At 42.0% G+C, this 19,758-nt stretch overlaps 1 protein-coding gene across 4 annotated transcripts; it reads left to right on the top strand.

The window, feature by feature from the left end:
* The first annotated feature begins 695 nt into the window (after window positions 1-695).
* Window positions 696-19,473, top strand: LOC134803373 (uncharacterized). 4 transcript variants are annotated; one of them, XM_063776183.1, is made up of 5 exons: window positions 696-918; window positions 1,245-1,401; window positions 3,222-3,314; window positions 14,685-15,026; window positions 18,723-19,473. In XM_063776183.1, exons 1-5 carry the CDS (start codon window positions 766-768, stop codon window positions 18,821-18,823), a joined length of 846 nt encoding a protein of 281 aa, XP_063632253.1. In that variant the 5' UTR covers window positions 696-765; the 3' UTR covers window positions 18,824-19,473. The 4 variants fall into 4 exon arrangements, with proteins under 4 accessions (XP_063632253.1, XP_063632252.1, XP_063632254.1 ...); XM_063776182.1 differs by having other exon boundaries at window positions 3,219-3,314; XM_063776184.1 differs by lacking the exon at window positions 14,685-15,026 and having other exon boundaries at window positions 3,219-3,314; window positions 18,384-19,473.
* Window positions 19,474-19,758: the final 285 nt, after the last annotated feature.

Raw genomic sequence — 19,758 nt, 5'->3', positions numbered from 1 at the left:
GTATTCTTGCGTCCGCACCTCATTTTATCGGTAATATCGGTCATTATCGGCGGTTGAATTTGGCGAGCCAAAGTGGTATTTGCGTCCGCACCTCCTCATTTAATCGGGCAATTGAATCAGATTGGCGAAAAATTGACTAATCTGGATATGTCTTTACTATGTCAACACACTACCTAACCGTTTGGACGCTAAGAATCCTTAAGGGCATCGTAAGAAGTGCTCGTGGCGTTAAAAACGCTAAATTCTTACGTTGTACTGTCAAAGTAAAGTAATGTAATTTTAACGTATCCAGTACGGTTTATATTTAATAATTTAAGCCAGAGAAAGGTTAAATCAAATTAACCAAGTACGACTTATTATAGATCATTTATAAATATGAACTGTACAAATTGTACAGTTAGATTTTAGATTGAGAGACAATAAAAATGTTCGGCGCTCATCGGCGCTAGAAGGTAAGCGACATCTATGAAACAATTAAGAAACTAAATTATAACAGGACACGGTACGACCTCTATTGTTAGATAGCTCAACTATAATATATTGCAGTTCTGCTATTCGCTGCTAGATGGCAGAAAAATAAGAATTTAAATAAAAATCGACACTGGTAGACGGTACTCGTAGAGTCAAACTAAAAAAAAAACAGGTACCACAATAATATTCTGTCAATTGCTGTCAATCTCGTACAAAACAACGGTGTTTCGTACTACTTTATTTTGTAAAATTAAATTGTATGTGTTGTGTTGTCTGTCTTGTAGACTTTAAAAGATGGAATTAGAAGTGGCGGCTGTGAAGCAGGACGCTGGCTTGTGCCGGTGCTGTCATTCCGAGGGGTGCTTCAAAGACTTAAACGAGGAGTATGTTTGGATGGATGAAACTGTAAACTACGGCGAAATGTTACAAGAATGTTTTAATATTAGGGTAAGTTCTTAATACTGTGGCTGCTCTCTGAACATGGAGGGATTCGTTCAACATGTCTTTAAGAAAATTCAGTCTTAGAAAGTCAATTCAAGAAAAGTAAAATATTTGGTAAAAGGAGTAAAAATGTAGAGCAAAGCAGTGCTTTAAGATAATGGCATTGATTTTGAGATATGCTCTATTTAAAATCCTCAAATTTCATGTTGTTTCTAAATCAAATAATTCAGGAGCGTTTTGTTTTTGTACTATATTTTGGCGAATAATAATAAAATTATTTCTACTTGAAAAATAAAAATACTTATTATTTGAATACATAATTGGTGTTGCAGATATTACAATACCCTAACAGCAATGGCATCAACAGAGCCTCCAGGCTCATCTGCGAGGACTGTGCGGCGCGTCTGCGGGAGGCCTGCACGTTCCGGAAGCAAGTGCTTGGCAATGAGAAGAAATTGGCCGAGATGCTTGAACACATGGAGACAGAAGGTAATATTCTGGTTACACACTATCTATCTGTCTATTAAGCCCTTTTATTCTGAGTTAGAGTATGTCTCTAAGCTCAGTGTGCCGCATGGCAAAGGCCTCCTCTAGCTCTTTCCATTGAGGTCTGTCGTGGGCCACTCTTCGCCAGTTCAGGCCCGCTGTGAGTTTGAGTTCATCCTCCCATCTTGTTCGAGGTCTCCTCTGGCTCCATGTGCAACCTCTTGGGTATAGTTCGTAGCTTCCTAATAGAGCCCGACGGCTAATCCTATTGTCTATTGTTAAGTAAAACCGCTCGTGCCACGTGCCACAACCACCTGCATAAAAAATACGTACTTCGGTGACTGAGTGCCGGCGAGCCGAACGCTACAGAACCAGTCTAAAATGTGTCATCGAGATGCGTAACAAAGGCGCGTTATCGGAGAGCGCACCTACACTGGTTTTTTGAGCGTTGGACTAGAACGCGCTCAGGTGCCAAATAGAATAATTAAGACCCTTTTTTGCAGGTAAGTAGCACGTGCGGTTTTACTTAACAATAGACAATAGAATTAGCCGGCGGGCTCTATTAGAAACCTACAAACTATACCAATCCGTTACGATCTTGCTCCATTTTTCCTGCCTGTCTCTCAACTACATAATTTTTTTAAATTAGTTCTCTATAAAAGTAACATTCTTTGAACCTTCTTTGTACAGTTATCAAAACTGTTAGCTAGCATCAATGCGTACAAATGTGTAAGCAGGGGTGCTAAGCTAATAGTTTGGCTGACTGCATTCTTTTTATTTAATTGAACAACAATTTACAAACAACTAGTAAATAGTTCTAAAAAATATAACAACTATTTAAAAAATTTAAAAACAACTGCTATCTGGGCATTTTTTGTCAGATTTTGATAAAAATTGGTAGATTTGAAAAAGCTCCTTATTCTGGTCGGAATAAACACGAAATCCAAATTGGGGACAAAAAAAATGTCTGAAAATTCCCATCAAGTTACGGAAAATTCCATACGTTTTCCGTAACTCAGTGGAAGAATGAAGGAATAAATAAACCGGGCAAGTGCGAATCGGACTCGCGCACGAAGGGTTCCGTACCATAATGCAAAAAAGGCAAAAAAAAAACGGTCACCCATCCAAGTACTGACCCCGCCCGACGTTGCTTAACTTCGGTCAAAAATCACGTTTGTTGTATGGGAGCCCCACTTAAATCTTTATTTTATTCTGTTTTTAGTATTTGTTGTTATAGCGGCAACAGAAATACATCATCTGTTAAAATTTCAACTGTCTAGCTATCACGGTTCTTGAGATACAGCCTGGTGACAGACGGACGGACAGCGGAGTCTTAGTAATAGGGTCCCGTTTTACCCTTTGGGTACGGAACCCTAAAAATGACCCATCTATGTTTTTCTAATAATTATCTGGTGCTTTATTTTGTGCGTGGTGTGAAATAATTTATTATAAGTAGAGGAAACCTCCCTATCCCTGGGCTGATGGGACAGAATAACAACAAGAAGTAGTTGATCCACCTGGTAATATCGGAATCAGTTCAGTCAGGGGTGCGAAACTCCTGACTTCGGCCAAACTCGGCTCAGCATTGCTCCAAGCAATTATTAGGGGTGACACAACCTGGAGTCTCTTTGCGTGTACGACCACAGTAAGATAATGGCTTGAATTTTGACAACCCTAAATAGCTGAAAGGAATAGTGCCATATATTAGAAAGGGACAGCATGAATCGCTGTCAAACTTCGGTTTTGTATGAAGTTTCCTTTCTGTACGGTAGTACTATTATTTATTCTGTGGTTCAGTTGACAGCCTTGTGTATCTCCAGCAGATTCCAAAGACCAGTCGTTCACCATCGAGGTGAAGACGGAGTCTGAAGACATCGATATTGAGGAGCATGGGGTCACAACTCAGTCTTATACAGGTAAGTTATATACCATATCACCACACAATTATAGTCTGTGCACAAATCACGCGAGGTTCGATAGTGGGGGTCACGAAAGAATCACGACAGATCACGTTGGGGGAGGGGGGTACACGCTGGAACACGCCCAATACATTGCAGTGCTCAAAACTCAACTTAAGCTTGTGCAATTGTGGGTATTTTGTATTCAAATTGAAATATATGCGTAAACAGGGAAATATTGCACCTCATTGCAGAAAAATACCTTCATTATCAGTTGTCATTACGTAGTCTAGGATTTTATATGTCACATCTCAGTGGTAATTGGTATTGATTAAAAAAATAGTTATTTCAAGTAATTGTATTGGTATAACTCAAAATCCGCAATGTCTTATCTTGAGCAAGGTATGTGGATTACGTTTTACGTATTTCATGTTCTAAAAACAATTTTGGGTTTGTGATATTCCGACAAATAGTAACATGCATTGTAATTTAATAAAAATGGTCATATTTCCGATAATGGACAACATCTTTTGATAACTTTTAGGCATTATTGCTAAAAAAGTGGTCGTTGTTAGGATTCTTTATTCGAAAGTAAAAGATGATGTCCAGTTTCCGAAAACGGACCAAATATTTTGCTCCGACTATTTGATCAGGCGTTTTTACTTTAGCGAAAATGTAACTTTTTCACACTAAAACAATGTTTTAGTGCGTAATATTTTTCCTTAAGGTTATTTCTATACATTTCGACTGTTTCAGATGAAAAAAGCGATACAATTTCACTTCAACGCCGAGAATTGTGCAATTCTCGGCGTTGAACAACGTTGAAAAACGATATTTAAAAGTAAATACAAAACAATGAAAAACAAATTTGAAGACCTTTATAAATTTTTAATGTTTAAAACCAACTGTCCTGATCATCTAAAACAGAAAATCATCGAAGAAGCACGTAATTTTAAGACTCAATTTAATATTAAATGAACCAAATATAAAAGCTATAAAAAGACATTCTTAGAAAAAGAGAAGACATGGCTCAGCGGTGAATGCCGATTTAAACTGAATTTTTCACAACCAGAACAACAAAAACGAGGGAGGCCTGTTAAAGATTTTGTGGATTCCAGTGATGGCTCAAAACGCAGAAAAACAGCAGTTATTCCGCTGACGTATTAACTTACGCTGCACAAATATAATTAATCTTTTGGACGCCAATGACCGATATATCCGCACCGCAGGTTCAACGCCAAAGACCGATTAATTGGTCACATACCACAGAGCAACATAGACCTTACGTGCATATGCATAAAGTTCAATTACGGTTTTGACACTTCGGTGACGTGGCGTCCGAGTGACAGCTTTTGTGTTTGACACGGCGTCGAAAAGGTTAAGGGCGGAGCGGAAGTTACCAGAAGCCAAACATGTACAGCAGGTAACTCCAAAGGAAAATAAAAACAGTCGCGTGACACCTACTGTTCATAAAATCCTTATGCATGGAGACGTAATAATATCTGAGCACCTGATCCCAATAGGCAATTTAAGTGAAGAGGCCCAGGAAGCGAGGAATAAGTATTTTAAAAACTATCCAGAGAGATTTAGTCGTAAAACTTGTAGAATCGACAACATGACAGATGTTTTTAATGGGCTCTTGGTTTCTTCTGATCCCATCATCACCTGCGCGCGACGTCTGCCAATTATAAATACAAAAATATTTCACCCGGAAGCTGCCGACATGTTTATGTTTATCGGTGAATATGTAACGTTATCATAGGAATATTTTATTTTTAATATAAATATAATGTAAATAATAATTATTATAAGCACTAAAACTGCAAAACGTAATTCAAGACCAAAAAAAGTAAGACAATGTTGCCACTGCAATAATTTGTTTGTAAAATAATAAATTCCTTTTGATAAATAATCACGCTAAGATAATTTATTTATTAGTATTTTTTTTATTGGGAATCAAACATAAGGAGACCTCACGTGTATGTTTCTACAGTGAACGAAATTTAGAGAAGATATACCTACCACATTAATAGATACTTAGTTTTTCACATATATCTTGACTCTGCACTTCAAAATAGAGTCTATTTTACGAAATTTAGTAGCGCGTAGCCTTGACCGGTCGGATAGAAAATTTCAAAAGAACGTGAGGTTATGTGGGGGGGGGGGGGGGGTAGCCAAAAACCTCACCAAATATCACCAAGGGGGAGGAGGGGTCAAAAAGTAGCCGAAAACACCTCACATGATTTGTGCACAACCCCTAAGGCGTTGATGATCCTTCTGACAGTTTTTATATGGAACTATGGAATAGGTGTCACAAAATGTTTGCCAAAGTCACAGAATAAATAATAGTACTAGGTACAGAAGGCTCACTCTCTAACAAAACGCGTCTGTTACGATCAGGACAGATATGGCCGCTAGGTGGCGACAGCGCCACACGCGGCTTATGGCTAGCCACCAAAATTGGTGTGGAACGGATGTACTTGTAGCTACCTGTTGTAAAGCGACGAAATTGCGGAGTGAGCCACGCCTGCCAAAGTTTAGCACAATAGTGTTAGACCAAGACAAGTCTGCAACGATTTATATGGCACACGCAGTGTGACTTATATATACGTCATAATTACATAGAAGTTTGACGTTTAAAATAACACTTGCACAGCGTGTGCTGTCAAAATCGTTGCAGACTTATCTTGGTCTAACTCTAATTTATCTTGGTCTAACTCTAATTTATCTTGGTCTATACTGCAAAACGTAATTCAAGACCAAAAAAAGTAGGACAATGTTGCCATTGCAATAATTTGTTTGTAAAATAGTAAATTTCTTTTGATAAATAATCACGCTAAGATAATTTATTCATTAGTAATTTTACTCCTACTATTTAAAAAAGTACTTTTATTTACTTATTTGTACGTAAATACAAGACGCGCTAGTAAAAAAGTGGCAACATTTCTTATTTTTTTGGTCTTGAATTACGTTTTGCAGTATAACTCTAATTTATTTAGAAATTGGCAGTAATGAAAATGCAGTAAAAACATATCCATTCAATATTTTTTTAAATTAAGCCCTATTAAAAGAGGGTTGAAGAAACTGTCATAGGGATCGTCAATTCATCATTCAATAAATATAATAATTTATCGTAATTTTATTAGATGACGTAAGTAGCAATTGTAGGGTAATTCACCAGTAACCGGCCACCGGCTCATAACAGTTATTGCAACCTTATACTAAAATCAATTCTGTTTATAGATAATATAATTCATTTTTAGTTTAGGGTGGCCAGTTACGGCAGTTACTGGCGAAATACTCTATGTCACACCTACAAATCCTACAATGCTTTTTCAATGTTTATTCTTTTTGGTTAAATTTCTCAATCTCCCCTACACAATAGTTGTCTGGAAAACATTACTCTACACTCAAATCTACTCTGGGGCGTCGCTTGACAATGCGCAAATGGGGTTGGCCGCTCGAAGTATTTAGCAGATGGCGCCATCATAGCTTGCCCTGTTAATCCCTAGAATTGTGTAAAATTATTGTTTTTTAATGCCCTGGATGCCAACCCTTTTAAGCCAAATCTCATAGAAAAAGGGGCAAGCTATGATGGCGCCATCTATGCAAACCTTTGACAGTTGCCAATCCCATTTGACAACCCTGGAGGGGCGATAGAAAAGCTATGTGTTCGCGACTGGCGGCGCAGCAAGCGGAAAGACGGCTGTCGAGCGTAGTTACTGTGGGGCTCGCAGATTCCGAAGTCAGGAACTCGTACACGACGGCTGGAACGCGCTGGCTGGCTGCTGCAGATTACCTTCTTGATACCGCTACCACCATTACCGGGAGTGTAGTTGGAGTTTAATAAAAACACATATGTATGTTATAAGAAAACTCTGGAGAGTGTTGGGAGGCTGGTGCCTCTGTGGCTATTGATGAGTGAGTGACAAGCATCCAGGGTGGGCGCGTATATATAGGCGCGCTCGGCGCGATCCCCACCGTGGGTACTCTAGGCCACGCCTACTCAAGGCGTGGGTGTTACGTGCAGAGTAAGTATTTTATTTATTGAACCAATCATAGTAGCGTATTACAAATGTTTACAAAATTAGGGAAAAAAGGTAATATTTAATTGGGGAACAATAAAGACTTATAACTAGACACGTGACATAATAAAATAATAAAAAATAAGACACAAGTTACATGGTAAAATTAGACACAAGTTACATGGTAAAAATAATGACAATAAACACACAAAAATAGATTAACATAGAAGAACGATTAAAACTAAACATGTATGATTAAAAACTAGCTATACACGACAATCTCCCCCACGTGTGTCAACACCGTCTGATTGCGAGGAGTATATAGGTATAAGCCGGGAAACTGGGCGGCGGACGTCACCTGCGCGGGTGCGAACAATGGCTACTCTTACGTGGCCATCAGGGCCGGGAAATAGTTGTGCGATTACGCCTCTAGGCCATGTTCCTCGTGGCATGGAGCTGTCCGCTACGATGACTACGTCGCCTACATGTAGTTTCTTCACGTTCTGATGAGCACCGGGCCGAGGGAGGAGGCTGGGTCGGTATTCTCGCTGCCAGCGCCTCCAAAAATGGTCGGCTAAGGTCTGCGCTGTCTTCCATGACGAGAGTGACATAGTCGCGTCTGTGAAGACGCCCAGTGGTGACATTGAGCTCGATCGCCCGATGAGAAAATGGTTCGGCGTCAGAGCTTCGCTGTCTAGGTCTGGATTCACTGGTGTCAACGGTCGAGAGTTGACTATGTGCTCGGCTTCCAGCAGTAATGTATGCAGAACTTCTTCGTGAGGTGCTCTCTCTTTGAGTGTTACCTTTAGTGACCTTTTCACGCTGCCTACGAGCCGTTCCCATGCACCGCCGGCGGAAGGGTTGCCGGGCGGTATCTTTTTCCAGGTTATGGCTCGCTCGATCAAAAATGGCTTTAAAGTGTCGGGCAGCGTCTTCTTGGCTTCTGCCAGTTCTCGCTCTGCGCCGTAAAAGTTGGTGGCGTTGTCAGAGTAAAGAACTGTAGGCGTGCCGCGTCGCGCTATCATTCTGCGCAAGGAAAGTATCATAGAGGATGCCGAAAGTGAGGCGGCAAGCTCTAAGTGCACAGCGCGTGTCGTGAGGCATGTGTATAGTACACCCCATCTCTTTTCGCGGCGGCGGCCTATTGTGATTTGCATAGGGCCAAACAGGTCTACGGCTGCAGCGGTAAATGGCGGTTGATTCGCCTGGAGCCTCTCTGGCGGGAGGTCGCCTACAGGAACCTTGAGTGTGGTTCCTTTATAGGTCCGACACCATTGGCACTTGTTCGCTATATAGCGAATATTACCGCGCAGCCCGATAATAAAATATCTCTGCTTCAACTCGTTGATGACGGTTGCGTGGTTGCCGTGGTCGAAGAGCGCATGAAAATGATGTATTAGCAGCTTGACGAAGTCTTCTTTTGCGTGTAGAACGGGTATGTGCACGTCTTTGTCAATTCTAGCGTTTAGCACTATGACTCCGTTCTTATCAAGTTGTATTGCTATCTTATGCAGCGGAGACTTCTTCGGTAGAGGCCGCCCAGTTTCCAATAGCTTAATCTCCTCTGGAAAGGCAGCATGTTGACTCCGGCGAATTAGCAATATCTCTGCTAAATTTAAATGCCCCTTATTCACTGTATCTGTTTTCTTAGATAGCAGTGAGGCTTTAAATACCTCGGCGGCAACCAGAACCCTAGCGGTGGCGCGAACTAGTCGTACGAACTTTGAGAACCTACTTACCTCCGGCAGGTACTCAAACTTATTTTTCGCGACACCTACTGAGCATACGAGTTTGCTAACGCGCTCTTCGCCCGTATCGGCGACGGGCGTTGGCGCTTTTTCGGTCGGCCAATGCTCTTCCGGTTTACGTATAAAATCGGGCCCTATGAACCACCGATGGTTCACTCCGAATTGCGCAGGTATACCGCGAGTCGCGTCGTCAGCCACGTTAGCTGCACTAGGCACCCAGCGCCAGTTGGCGGGGGTGGTAGTGTTCTCGATTTCTGCTAACCTATGTGCTACGAATGTTTTATACCTACGTGGGTCCGAACGTATCCACGTGAGCGCCGTTTTGGAGTCAGACCAAAAATACTTGTCCTTTATTACGTAATCTGACTCTTTGACTATGGTTTCCGCTAATCTAGTAGCTAGTACGCAGCTCTGCAATTCCATCCTTGGAATGCTAACTACCCGGAGAGGCGAAACGCGGGCCTTAGCGGCTACTAACGCGGAAGTTCGAGTCCCCTCGGGGTTGACGCTAACTAAATACACGGCCGCGGCATATATTTTTTCGCTCGCGTCGCAAAAAACATGCATATATGCCTCCCTATTAAATGCGGGCACGTGTCGCGGAATCTCTAAGTCTCGTAATTGTTGTACGTTATCGATGAACGATCGCCAGGCGGGTGCGAGTGAGACGGGTATAGGCGAGTCCCAACCGATTCCTGTCCTCCATATTTCCTGCATTAACGCCTTGCCTAAGACGGATATGGGGCTTACGTAACCGATCGGATCGAATATTGACATCGCGCTACTCGTTACCTGTCGCTTCGTTGGCAATTTCTGACCGTTAAGTACGTCTTCGGGCGTATTACGAAAGTTCACGTTGAAACCTAAGGTGTCACGCTTGTGATTCCATTTCAAACCTAATGTACGTTCGCTCTCGCTCGCGCCTAACAAAGACGTTTCCTCTTTGCTATTAACTACGTCAGAAATTACCGCAGGGTGATTCGAAGCGAACCCGCGGAGTTCGAAGGACGCGCGCATGTTTAGCTCGTAAATATCGTTTACTACGCGTCTGGCGTGCTCCTCTGACGTGTCGAGGGCGATCAACATGTCGTCCATGTACGTATTTTTAATTGTTTTTTCAGCTGCGATCGGAAACTCAGTACTATGCGTTTTTGCGTTTTCGTTTTTGACATATAACGCGGTTGTCGGCGACGCTGCCGATCCAAATATAAGCCGCTTCATTCTGTACTCTTGTGGAGGAGACGTACGGTCTTCCCCCCTCCAAACGAAACGTAACGCGTCCCGATCTCGCTCTACTATTTCGATCTGTAAAAACATCTCTTTGACGTCGGCTATCACCGCGATTTTACCTTCGCGGAATCGCACTAATACGCCAAAAAGTGACTCTAACAGGTCGGGGCCGGCTAACAGCGCGCTGTTTAGCGAACGTCCGTATGCTGTAGCAGCCGCGTCCCAAACTAACCGCATTTTACCGCGCTGTGGGTGAAATGTGGGGAAATGAGCTAGGTACCACGTCCGGGGTGAGTCGGGGGGCGGGGGCGAGTTCATTTTCTCCGCGTAACCTTTATCGAGCAAGTTGTTCATATGTTTCGTATATTCGGCTTTCAACTTTACGTCGCGGTCTAGTTTACGTTCTAGACTGAATAGCCGCTTTAACGCTTGCGCTCGGTTATCGGGGAGTTTTTCGTCGTCAGTTCGCCATAATAAGCCCGCTCGATACCGATTCTCCCCCGGTATCTTATCACACGTGGCTTTTAATAAGTCTAGCGCGCGTTGGTCGGGATCGGCCCGAGGCAACTTTTGCGAAACGCCTAACGATTCTATGTCGAAATGCTGTTTCATAAGCTCTAGAGCTTCGTCGTCCGCGGTTTTGGGCCGTGCGTGCCCTACAAAATTTACCGCGGCGCGACGCGTTCGGTCTGGGCCGTGTAGGACCCATCCTAATCTAGTTAGACTCGCGACGGGAAGGTTAGGCGGGCCGTCTATGACCTGCCGAGAAATGATGAGGTGCCAGTTATCTTGGCCTATCACAATAGTAGGTACTGACGTCGGGTAACTTAACTCGTCCGCGATTTTCGACAAATGTTCGCACTTGTCGACTAAGTCACGTGGTACGCCTTGCGAACCTATACCTATATCGCCTATCGTGAGCACCTCCATTAACTCCAAATGTCGGCTACAAAAACCCCTAATCGCGACCTGTAGTGAATACGAATCAGGGTCTGTGACTCTGCCGCCTATTCCTTCAATTTCTAGCGTCTCTCCGCGTACACGAGGCGCGATTTTGTCAGCTGTCTCGTGCAGCATTAAAGTCATTGCCGCGCCTTCATCGAGTAGCGCGAGGGTTTGTACGGTACCTAAAGGTCCCGACACCTCCACAGGCATGACTTTAAGATACGTTTGCGGGAGTCTAATATTGTTTACAGATACGGCCGGCGTACTGTTACCGTTCGCGGGCGCGGCCGCGTTCAGTCCGTGTAACAGCTTACTGTGTCCGGCTTCGCACTGATTTACACCGCACGCGACGTATTTACACTTAAACGGCCTACGGTGATTCACGTCCAAACATCTGTAGCACAATCTAGCACCCTTCACCAGATCCCATCGCTCAGATATCGTCGCGGCTAAGAACTTTGAGCACGCACTGACTTTGTGCTCGTTCCCGCTCTTACAAATGGCGCACGTACTGCGCGAGACAGGGACGGACGATACCTGCTGTTTGGGTCTAGCTCCGGTTGGCGCGGGTTTTTTTTTATTGTTATTTTCGCGTGGTTTTACTTGTGCGACAGTATGTTTACTACGCGATCTACTCTCCGTTTCGCGTGGGTAATCTTCGTGGAAATCTGACTCCGAGCCCGTGCTACAGTCGCGGGAGAACGCGGGGACGCGAGATCTAGAGGGAGCGTTGCTCGACCGCCTAGGTTCGTGTTCAAAAGATACCGTGTTCACTACAGCTCGCGATCTAGTAGCCGGTCTGCGGTTTACGCGTTTGGCTGCAGTACTAATATCGTTGAGAAACTCAGATAAAGCGGCTAAGCCGGGAGTTTCCGAATTAGTCTGCCTATATTTGGCCCATTCGTAACGCACTATCAAATTTAATTTGTCCACTATTTTGTTCACTAGTTCAGGCGCGTGCAAATATTTTTCTTGACGCAATGATTTTACGGTGGCGACGGCGTTCGCGATATGCGCGGCAAACGACGAGATATTAGCATTGTCTTCCGACAAACGCGGCATGCGTTTGATATTATGCAGCTCCGTAAGTACAATTTCCTCGGGGTCGCCAAATTGCCGTTCTAGCGCTTCCATAATTTCGTATGGATCCTGAACAGTGTACATGATCGATTTTACGGCCGTCCGGGCCTCGCCTTTAAGCGCGCGTCTGATTCTACTGACATTATTGACGGCACTAAACATGGGCGACGTGTCCTCGAACTCCGCTCTAAACGATATCCATTCGGTGATATCTCCGCCGAACGGGGGTAACTCAGGCGGCTTGTGATACATTGGCGGGTAGGTACCGTGTGGTACCTCTAAAAGTCGCGGTTGCGGTTTGCTGGCCCGGTCGGGCGCGGCGCGCGGCGCGGTCTCTTTCGGCGGCGGGATTTTTACGTTTTTACGCGCGATCTCGCGCTGTAGCGTCGCTTGTCGTTCTACCCAACTTCTAGTTCGTACCTCGGCCTCGGACTCGACACTGCCGCCGTCAGACTGCGCCTTAACTTGGGCAATCTGCAGCATTAACTTGGCAGTATCGGACTCTGCTTTGGCTACGACTAGAGCGGCTTTACGAACCTCGAGCTCTGCTAACAGCACGGTTAATTCACTATCGCGGTCCCTACTTACCGATTCGCGAACAGACCTAACTGACTCGCGAACAGACGGCGCTCGCGGCGGCGGCGCAACAACGGGTGGCACTAAAGTATTCGACCGACTGCGAACTACCACTGTATCGTTATGACGCTCGTCTGAGTGTACCGACTCATTTTCTTTCTCATCACTAGTTTTCTGGTCGCCACTGGTGCCTTTGCTCCACGTATTGGTTGCGCCGGACGTAGTATTGCCGGACGAGGGCGTAGGCGTGGGGACAGGCAGGTCCCGTTTGCGTGAGCGTAGTGATCTTCCGTCTTGCGACATCTTCTTCTTTCTTAATTTTTACGCACACAACACAACACAACACTTGACACACGCGGGGGGTCCCTAACTATATACAAATTTACCTGCCTAACGCCTATGCTCTGACGCTACCGAGCGCAGCGTCAGTGCCCCTAAGCGTGGATCCCTCGGTGCACTGAATCTCCCGCAATGGCTAAAGTGCAAGGCCTAGAGCGTTCGAAAACAGTGTGATGGTATCACCATGTGACACATGCAACTAAAGTTGCCAGGACACGTGAGTGGAGGCGAACCTACAACACTGCACGGTCCACCGGCAAGCCGGTAATGGTGGGTTACGGAAAAGGTTGGTAGATAAGGTCTGAGCCGAAGCGAACTTCGGGGGCTCAGCGCGTTCGTTTTTCTTATTTCTTTGTTCTCCTGAATTAAGTATAGTTCTACTTAAAATTCAGCGCGTACTTGTTTCTTTCTTCATTCGGCAAACGAAGGACCATAATGTCGAGCGTAGTTACTGTGGGGCTCGCAGATTCCGAAGTCAGGAACTCGTACACGACGGCTGGAACGCGCTGGCTGGCTGCTGCAGATTACCTTCTTGATACCGCTACCACCATTACCGGGAGTGTAGTTGGAGTTTAATAAAAACACATATGTATGTTATAAGAAAACTCTGGAGAGTGTTGGGAGGCTGGTGCCTCTGTGGCTATTGATGAGTGAGTGACAAGCATCCAGGGTGGGCGCGTATATATAGGCGCGCTCGGCGCGATCCCCACCGTGGGTACTCTAGGCCACGCCTACTCAAGGCGTGGGTGTTACGTGCAGAGTAAGTATTTTATTTATTGAACCAATCATAGTAGCGTATTACAAATGTTTACAAAATTAGGGAAAAAAGGTAATATTTAATTGGGGAACAATAAAGACTTATAACTAGACACGTGACATAATAAAATAATAAAAAATAAGACACAAGTTACATGGTAAAATTAGACACAAGTTACATGGTAAAAATAATGACAATAAACACACAAAAATAGATTAACATAGAAGAACGATTAAAACTAAACATGTATGATTAAAAACTAGCTATACACGACAACGGCATTAACTATTAAATCAAAAAACTACGCTTTATGCAAAACAAAATAATTGTATGCCATAAATTCCTTGTTACATCAATTTGGAAAAGAGCTTGATACCTACTCTCCAGACTGCTGGATCGATTTCTGTGCATGGTGATTGGATTTCACGTAAAAAAATCACGAATTCGGTCCCTCTGATGTAGAGACGATGCCACAGACACACAGAAAGACACCAGACATTGGGGTCAAAACTCAAACTCAAAATATACTTTATTCGTGTAGGCCTAGCAACAAGCACTTATGAATAGTAACATATAGCACCGCGGGTTCAAAACAGATTCATTCAACTATTATGTTTTGATCGAGTCGCTCGGTGCGAGCGGTGGTTATTACATGCAAATTCTTTAAAAAGAAATATTTTATTTTTAGGACCAGCAGAGTGCTATGTGAAAGTTACTAAAAAGGCGCTGTATGAACAAATGCAACAGCAAAATCTGCCTACTTTGGAAGACAAATTGGAATATCTCAAAGAATATCTGTTGTCATTTGATGATTATACAGACGAACAATACGAGGATTTGACAAACCGGTTCAAGACACTCAAGGCTCAGTTTAAAAAAAGGTGGTATAAGGCCCATAGATTTCAGAGCGAATTTTATAAAAGAAATAGTGAATGGCTCAAAGGCACGTTTGCTATACCGAAAACCGTAAATTTTGGGCGAGAAAGAACATCTACTGACTTACATGTGAAAAGTGAAGATAGGAGCTGCAGTTGACAAGTTTATACATAGGTCCGGTATCTAAAAAGTGAGCGCATATCTTTCTCTCAAAGGTATTTAGAAATTCGAAGAACAATATAGAAGCTCATGTATTATAGTTATAGCCCGCGAGCCAGGGACAGAGGAGCCATGACCATATAGCACCGCGGTTGATAACTCGAAAAGGGCGATGGGTTATGAACCCTCGTGGACGGCAGCTGCCGCTCCGTTGGAGGGTTTGAGGACCGTCGCCACCAAAACACGTAAAATAAAAATTTAGCTGTCGCATCCCGGTTGAAACTTTGACAGATGATAGTGTATGTATATTCTATTGTGTTGTGAATATCTAATATCGTCAACCGGCTGCATCGCGGTGATGAAATAGGGATCTAGTCATCTGGTGCATTTCAATAAGTGATAGATGTTCCCGTCTGGCTTCTGCGTTACCTTACCACCTTCATGGAATTTATTTATTTATTTATTTATTTAAACTTTATTGCACAGTAAAAATTGTACAAAAGGCGAACTTAATGCCAGAAGGCATTCTCTACCAGTTAACCCTCGAGCCAAACAGAGAACAAGTCGTAATAGGTGCAAGAAAAATTAAAAGTACGAAAAATTTAATATTAAGCATAAATTTTATGTTGAACAACATACTATTTCAAATATACATACTGCTATAATATACTTACTTATACTTACAAATCACCTGACGGTCTTTCCACCGCAATACAGCCGGCTGACATATTCTTAAAATGTTATTCATATTCATCCTTTTCAAAATGAATAAATGAATTATTACTTACAGTCTTTTTCCTTAATTTGATTAACTTTTATATTTTATATTTTAATAAACTTTTTATTTTTATTTTAAGTAATTAACTAGGTAACTAAATTAATATTCTTTATTTCATCACATATAAATGGCTGCTATTTAACTGATCACCAGATTTAGTAAAATTTAATACAAAAAAAATATATTTTAGCACCCTAAAATAATAAATGATCACCAAAATCATAACACCATTTTAATGTGAAATGATTACCAATTTTATTACATTTTACTATCCTATTCAAGGAAATGACACCAAATTAATCATTATTAACCCAAAAATAGTAAATGATTACCAAATTTCAAACCCCATTTTAACGTGAAATGATAACCAAATTTTTACATCTTGCTATCCTATTAAGGAAAAGGACACCAAAATAATCATTGTAAACCCAAAAATAGTAAATGACCACCAAAATTAGAACTCCATTGTAATGTAAAATCATAACCAAATTTTTAAATCTTGCTATCCTATTAAAGCAAATGACTCCAAAATAATAATTGTAAACCCAAAAATAGTAAATTACCACCAAAACTGTAACCACATTTTAATTAAAAATGTGCAAATATTTAATATATCGTTATCCTATTAAATTAATTATTCCACTTCGTCACCTTTTTCTAGTAGCATTTTATTTTTGTAACAGTCGCAGTTCTAACCTAACCTAACCCACTATTCTAGTAGCATTTCGTTTCTGTAAGGGTCGCAGTTCAAATCTAACATAACCCACTTTTTTAGTAGCATTTCTTTTCTGTATGGGTCGCAGTTCAAACCTAACCTAACCCACTTTTCTAGTAGCATTTCTTTTCTGTAAGGCTCGCAGTTCAAACCTAACCTAACCCACTTTTCTAGTAGCATTTCCTTTCTGTATGGGTCCCAGTTCAAACCTAACCTAACCCACTTTTCTAGTAGCATTTCTTTTCTGTAAGGGTCGCAGTTCAAACCTAACCTAACCCACTTTTCTAGTAGCATTTCTTTTCTATAAGGGTCGCAGTTCAAATCTAACCTAACCCACTTTTCTAGTAGCACTTCGTTTCTGTAAGGGCCGCAGTTCAAACCTAACCTAACCCACTTTTATAGTAGCATTTAGTTTCTATAAGGGTCGCAGTTCCAACCTAACCTAACCCACTTTTCTAGTAGCATTTCGTTTCTGTATGGGTCGCAGTTGAAACCTAACCTAACCCACTTTTCTAGTAGCATTTCGGTTCTGTGAGGATCGCAGTTCTAACCTAATCTAACCCACTTTTATAGTAGCATTTCGTTTCTGTAAAGGTCACAGTTCAAACCTAACCTAACCTACTTTTCTAGTATTATTTCGTTTCTGTAAGTGTCGCAGTGCTAACCTAACCTAACCCACTTAACTGATAGCAGTTCAAACTGATAGCAGTTTAACCTACTTTTCTAGTAGCATAACGAAATGCTACTAGAAAAGTAGGTTAGGTTAGGTAGGTATACGGTGCGGGGTACGGAGGGTTGAGCGGGAGGGGCCAGCAATTTTGGCATCAGTTTACTTTATTTGGTAATACGTATACATTTTTTGGTAATCATAGTGGTTTATTTAGGTGAAAATATCGCATTAATTTGGTCTTCAAGATTTGGTGATCATTAATGATTTTTGGTGATCATTCAATATATTTGGTATTTGAATACAATTTGAAGTGCAGTCGCAATTAAAACGGTGGTACTTTTGTATTTTTAGGCCTTATTTTTTTGGTGTTCATGAATTTTTTTTGGTAAGCATGATTTTTTTATTTAGGGTACCAAAGTATTTTTTGGTGGTCATTATATTTGTAGCCCATATAAATCAAATTTAGAAACCGACTTACAATGTAAATATAGGCAGCAGCAAGCGGTCTTATCGATGTGAGATGAGAACGACCAAATACCCGCTGTCAGTGGCGTGCAGCGTGCGTCTATCACCCGCCGCTGCTCGTTGCGGATGGCGGGTAAGATCGACCGAGCCCTAAGGCCGCGGACTGGACGCACGATCGCGGCGGCGAGGCAAGCGGGGCGCCGTGAACTACGGGGATAGAAGTGATAGAACCCTTAGGAAAAGCATTCCATACTTAATAGTTTTCCTGAAGCCATAAGACGTGAAAATAATAAGCCTAAATTTAAAACTATGTTAAAAAACACTACCATAATATATTGTAGTAATTTAACCCTTTTCCAGGCTAAGGGATATATATTTCCCACATACGGCACTTCAAACATGTGTTCTATTTTCGATGAGTAAGATTGACATTCGATTGTCATTTTTGTCATTCAAATGTCAGCCTGGTAAAGGGTTAATTACATACTATAAGTTATTAAGTTAATAACTAGAGACTGATGACCCCACAGTCAAACTCATTAATGAGTTTTGCGGGGCTATGACTATTTGTAAGAATAACTCTGTATACCTACTTTATTAAATAAATAAATAATAATAATCGTTTTATAAATGTACAGATTTATACAACTCTATACATTTTGATCGAGTCACTCGTGCAAGCGGTGGTTATTACGTTTAACTTTTTTTATTTTTTTATTTTTAGGACCAGCAGAGTGCTATGTGAGAGTTACTAGAAAGGCGTTGTTTGACAAAATGCAGAAGCAAAATCTGCCTTCTTTGGAAGACAAATTGGAATATCTTAAAAAATACCTGTTGTCATATGATGATTATTCAGACGAACAATCCAAGGCTGTGCTACGAAGGTTCTGGACACTTAAGGCTTACTTTAAGCAAAGGTGGAATAAGGCCAATAGAACCCAGAATTTATTTTATAAAAAAAATAGTGAATGGCTCAAAGGCACGTTTGATATACCGACAACCGTAAATTTTGGGCGAGAAAGAACATCTGACTTACATGTGAAAAGTGAAGTTAGAAACGCAGGAGCCGCAGTTGACCCGCTTATACATAGGTCCGGTATCTCAAAGTGTGAGCGTAATATATCTTTATCTCAAAGGTATTTAGAAATTCGAAGGACAATATAGAAGCTCACGTATAGCCCGCGAGCTAGGAAGAGATGAGCCATGACCAATGGCATGCCGGTTGATAACTCGGGAAGGGCGATATGGTATGAACCCTCGTGATCGTCAGCTGTCGCTCCGTTGGTGGGTTGAGGGCCTGCTGGCCACCCAAATACGTAAAATAAATAAACATTTAGCCGTCGCATCCCGGTTGAAACTTTGACAGATAGTTTAGATGCCATTGTGAGTTAAAAAATGGTCAACCGGTTGTGTCGCGGTGGAGCTGGTCACATGAACATGTAAAAAACAATGTCATCGCTTCCCAATCTAAACTTTGCCACATGATTGTGTATATATTGTAAATAAATAATTTCGTCAGCCGGCTGTATCGCGGTGATGATTGTGATGAAACAGGGATCTGGTGGCATTTAGCCTTTTGGACGCCAATGACCGATACATCCGCACCGCAGGTTCAACGCCAAAGACCGATTAATCGGTCACATACCACAGAGCAACATAGACCTATGTGCATATGCATAAAGTTCAATTTCAGTTTTGACACTTCGATGACGTGGCGTCCGAGTGACAGCTTTTGTGTTTGACACGGCGTCGAAAAGGTTAAATAAGTAATAGATACTCCCGTCTGGCTTCCGTGACATACATTAAATTCATAGCAGCACCTACCTGACCTCGGTACCTGACGCTCTTTTCACCGCAATTCAGCCGGGTGACGATTTTATTAAAATTTATTTTCATATTATTATTTTTTTCTTAATTAATAAATGAATTAAAATTACAATATTTATTCCTTAACTTCATACCTTCAGCTTTACGTAAATTGGTAAGTGAAAAAGTTATTCTACATCAGACATGTATTGTCGGATGATTGCCGGCTATTCAAATGACAGTAAAGGCCTCTATACGATGGGCCAGCGCCGGCCACTCCAAAGGACGCATTT

The sequence above is a fragment of the Cydia splendana genome, chromosome 26, assembly GCF_910591565.1.
Source record: "Cydia splendana chromosome 26, ilCydSple1.2, whole genome shotgun sequence".
In the NCBI taxonomy this organism is placed as follows: domain Eukaryota; kingdom Metazoa; phylum Arthropoda; class Insecta; order Lepidoptera; family Tortricidae; genus Cydia; species Cydia splendana.
Note: the sequence above shows the minus strand (reverse complement) of the source record. Positions and strands in the feature narration are given on the sequence as shown.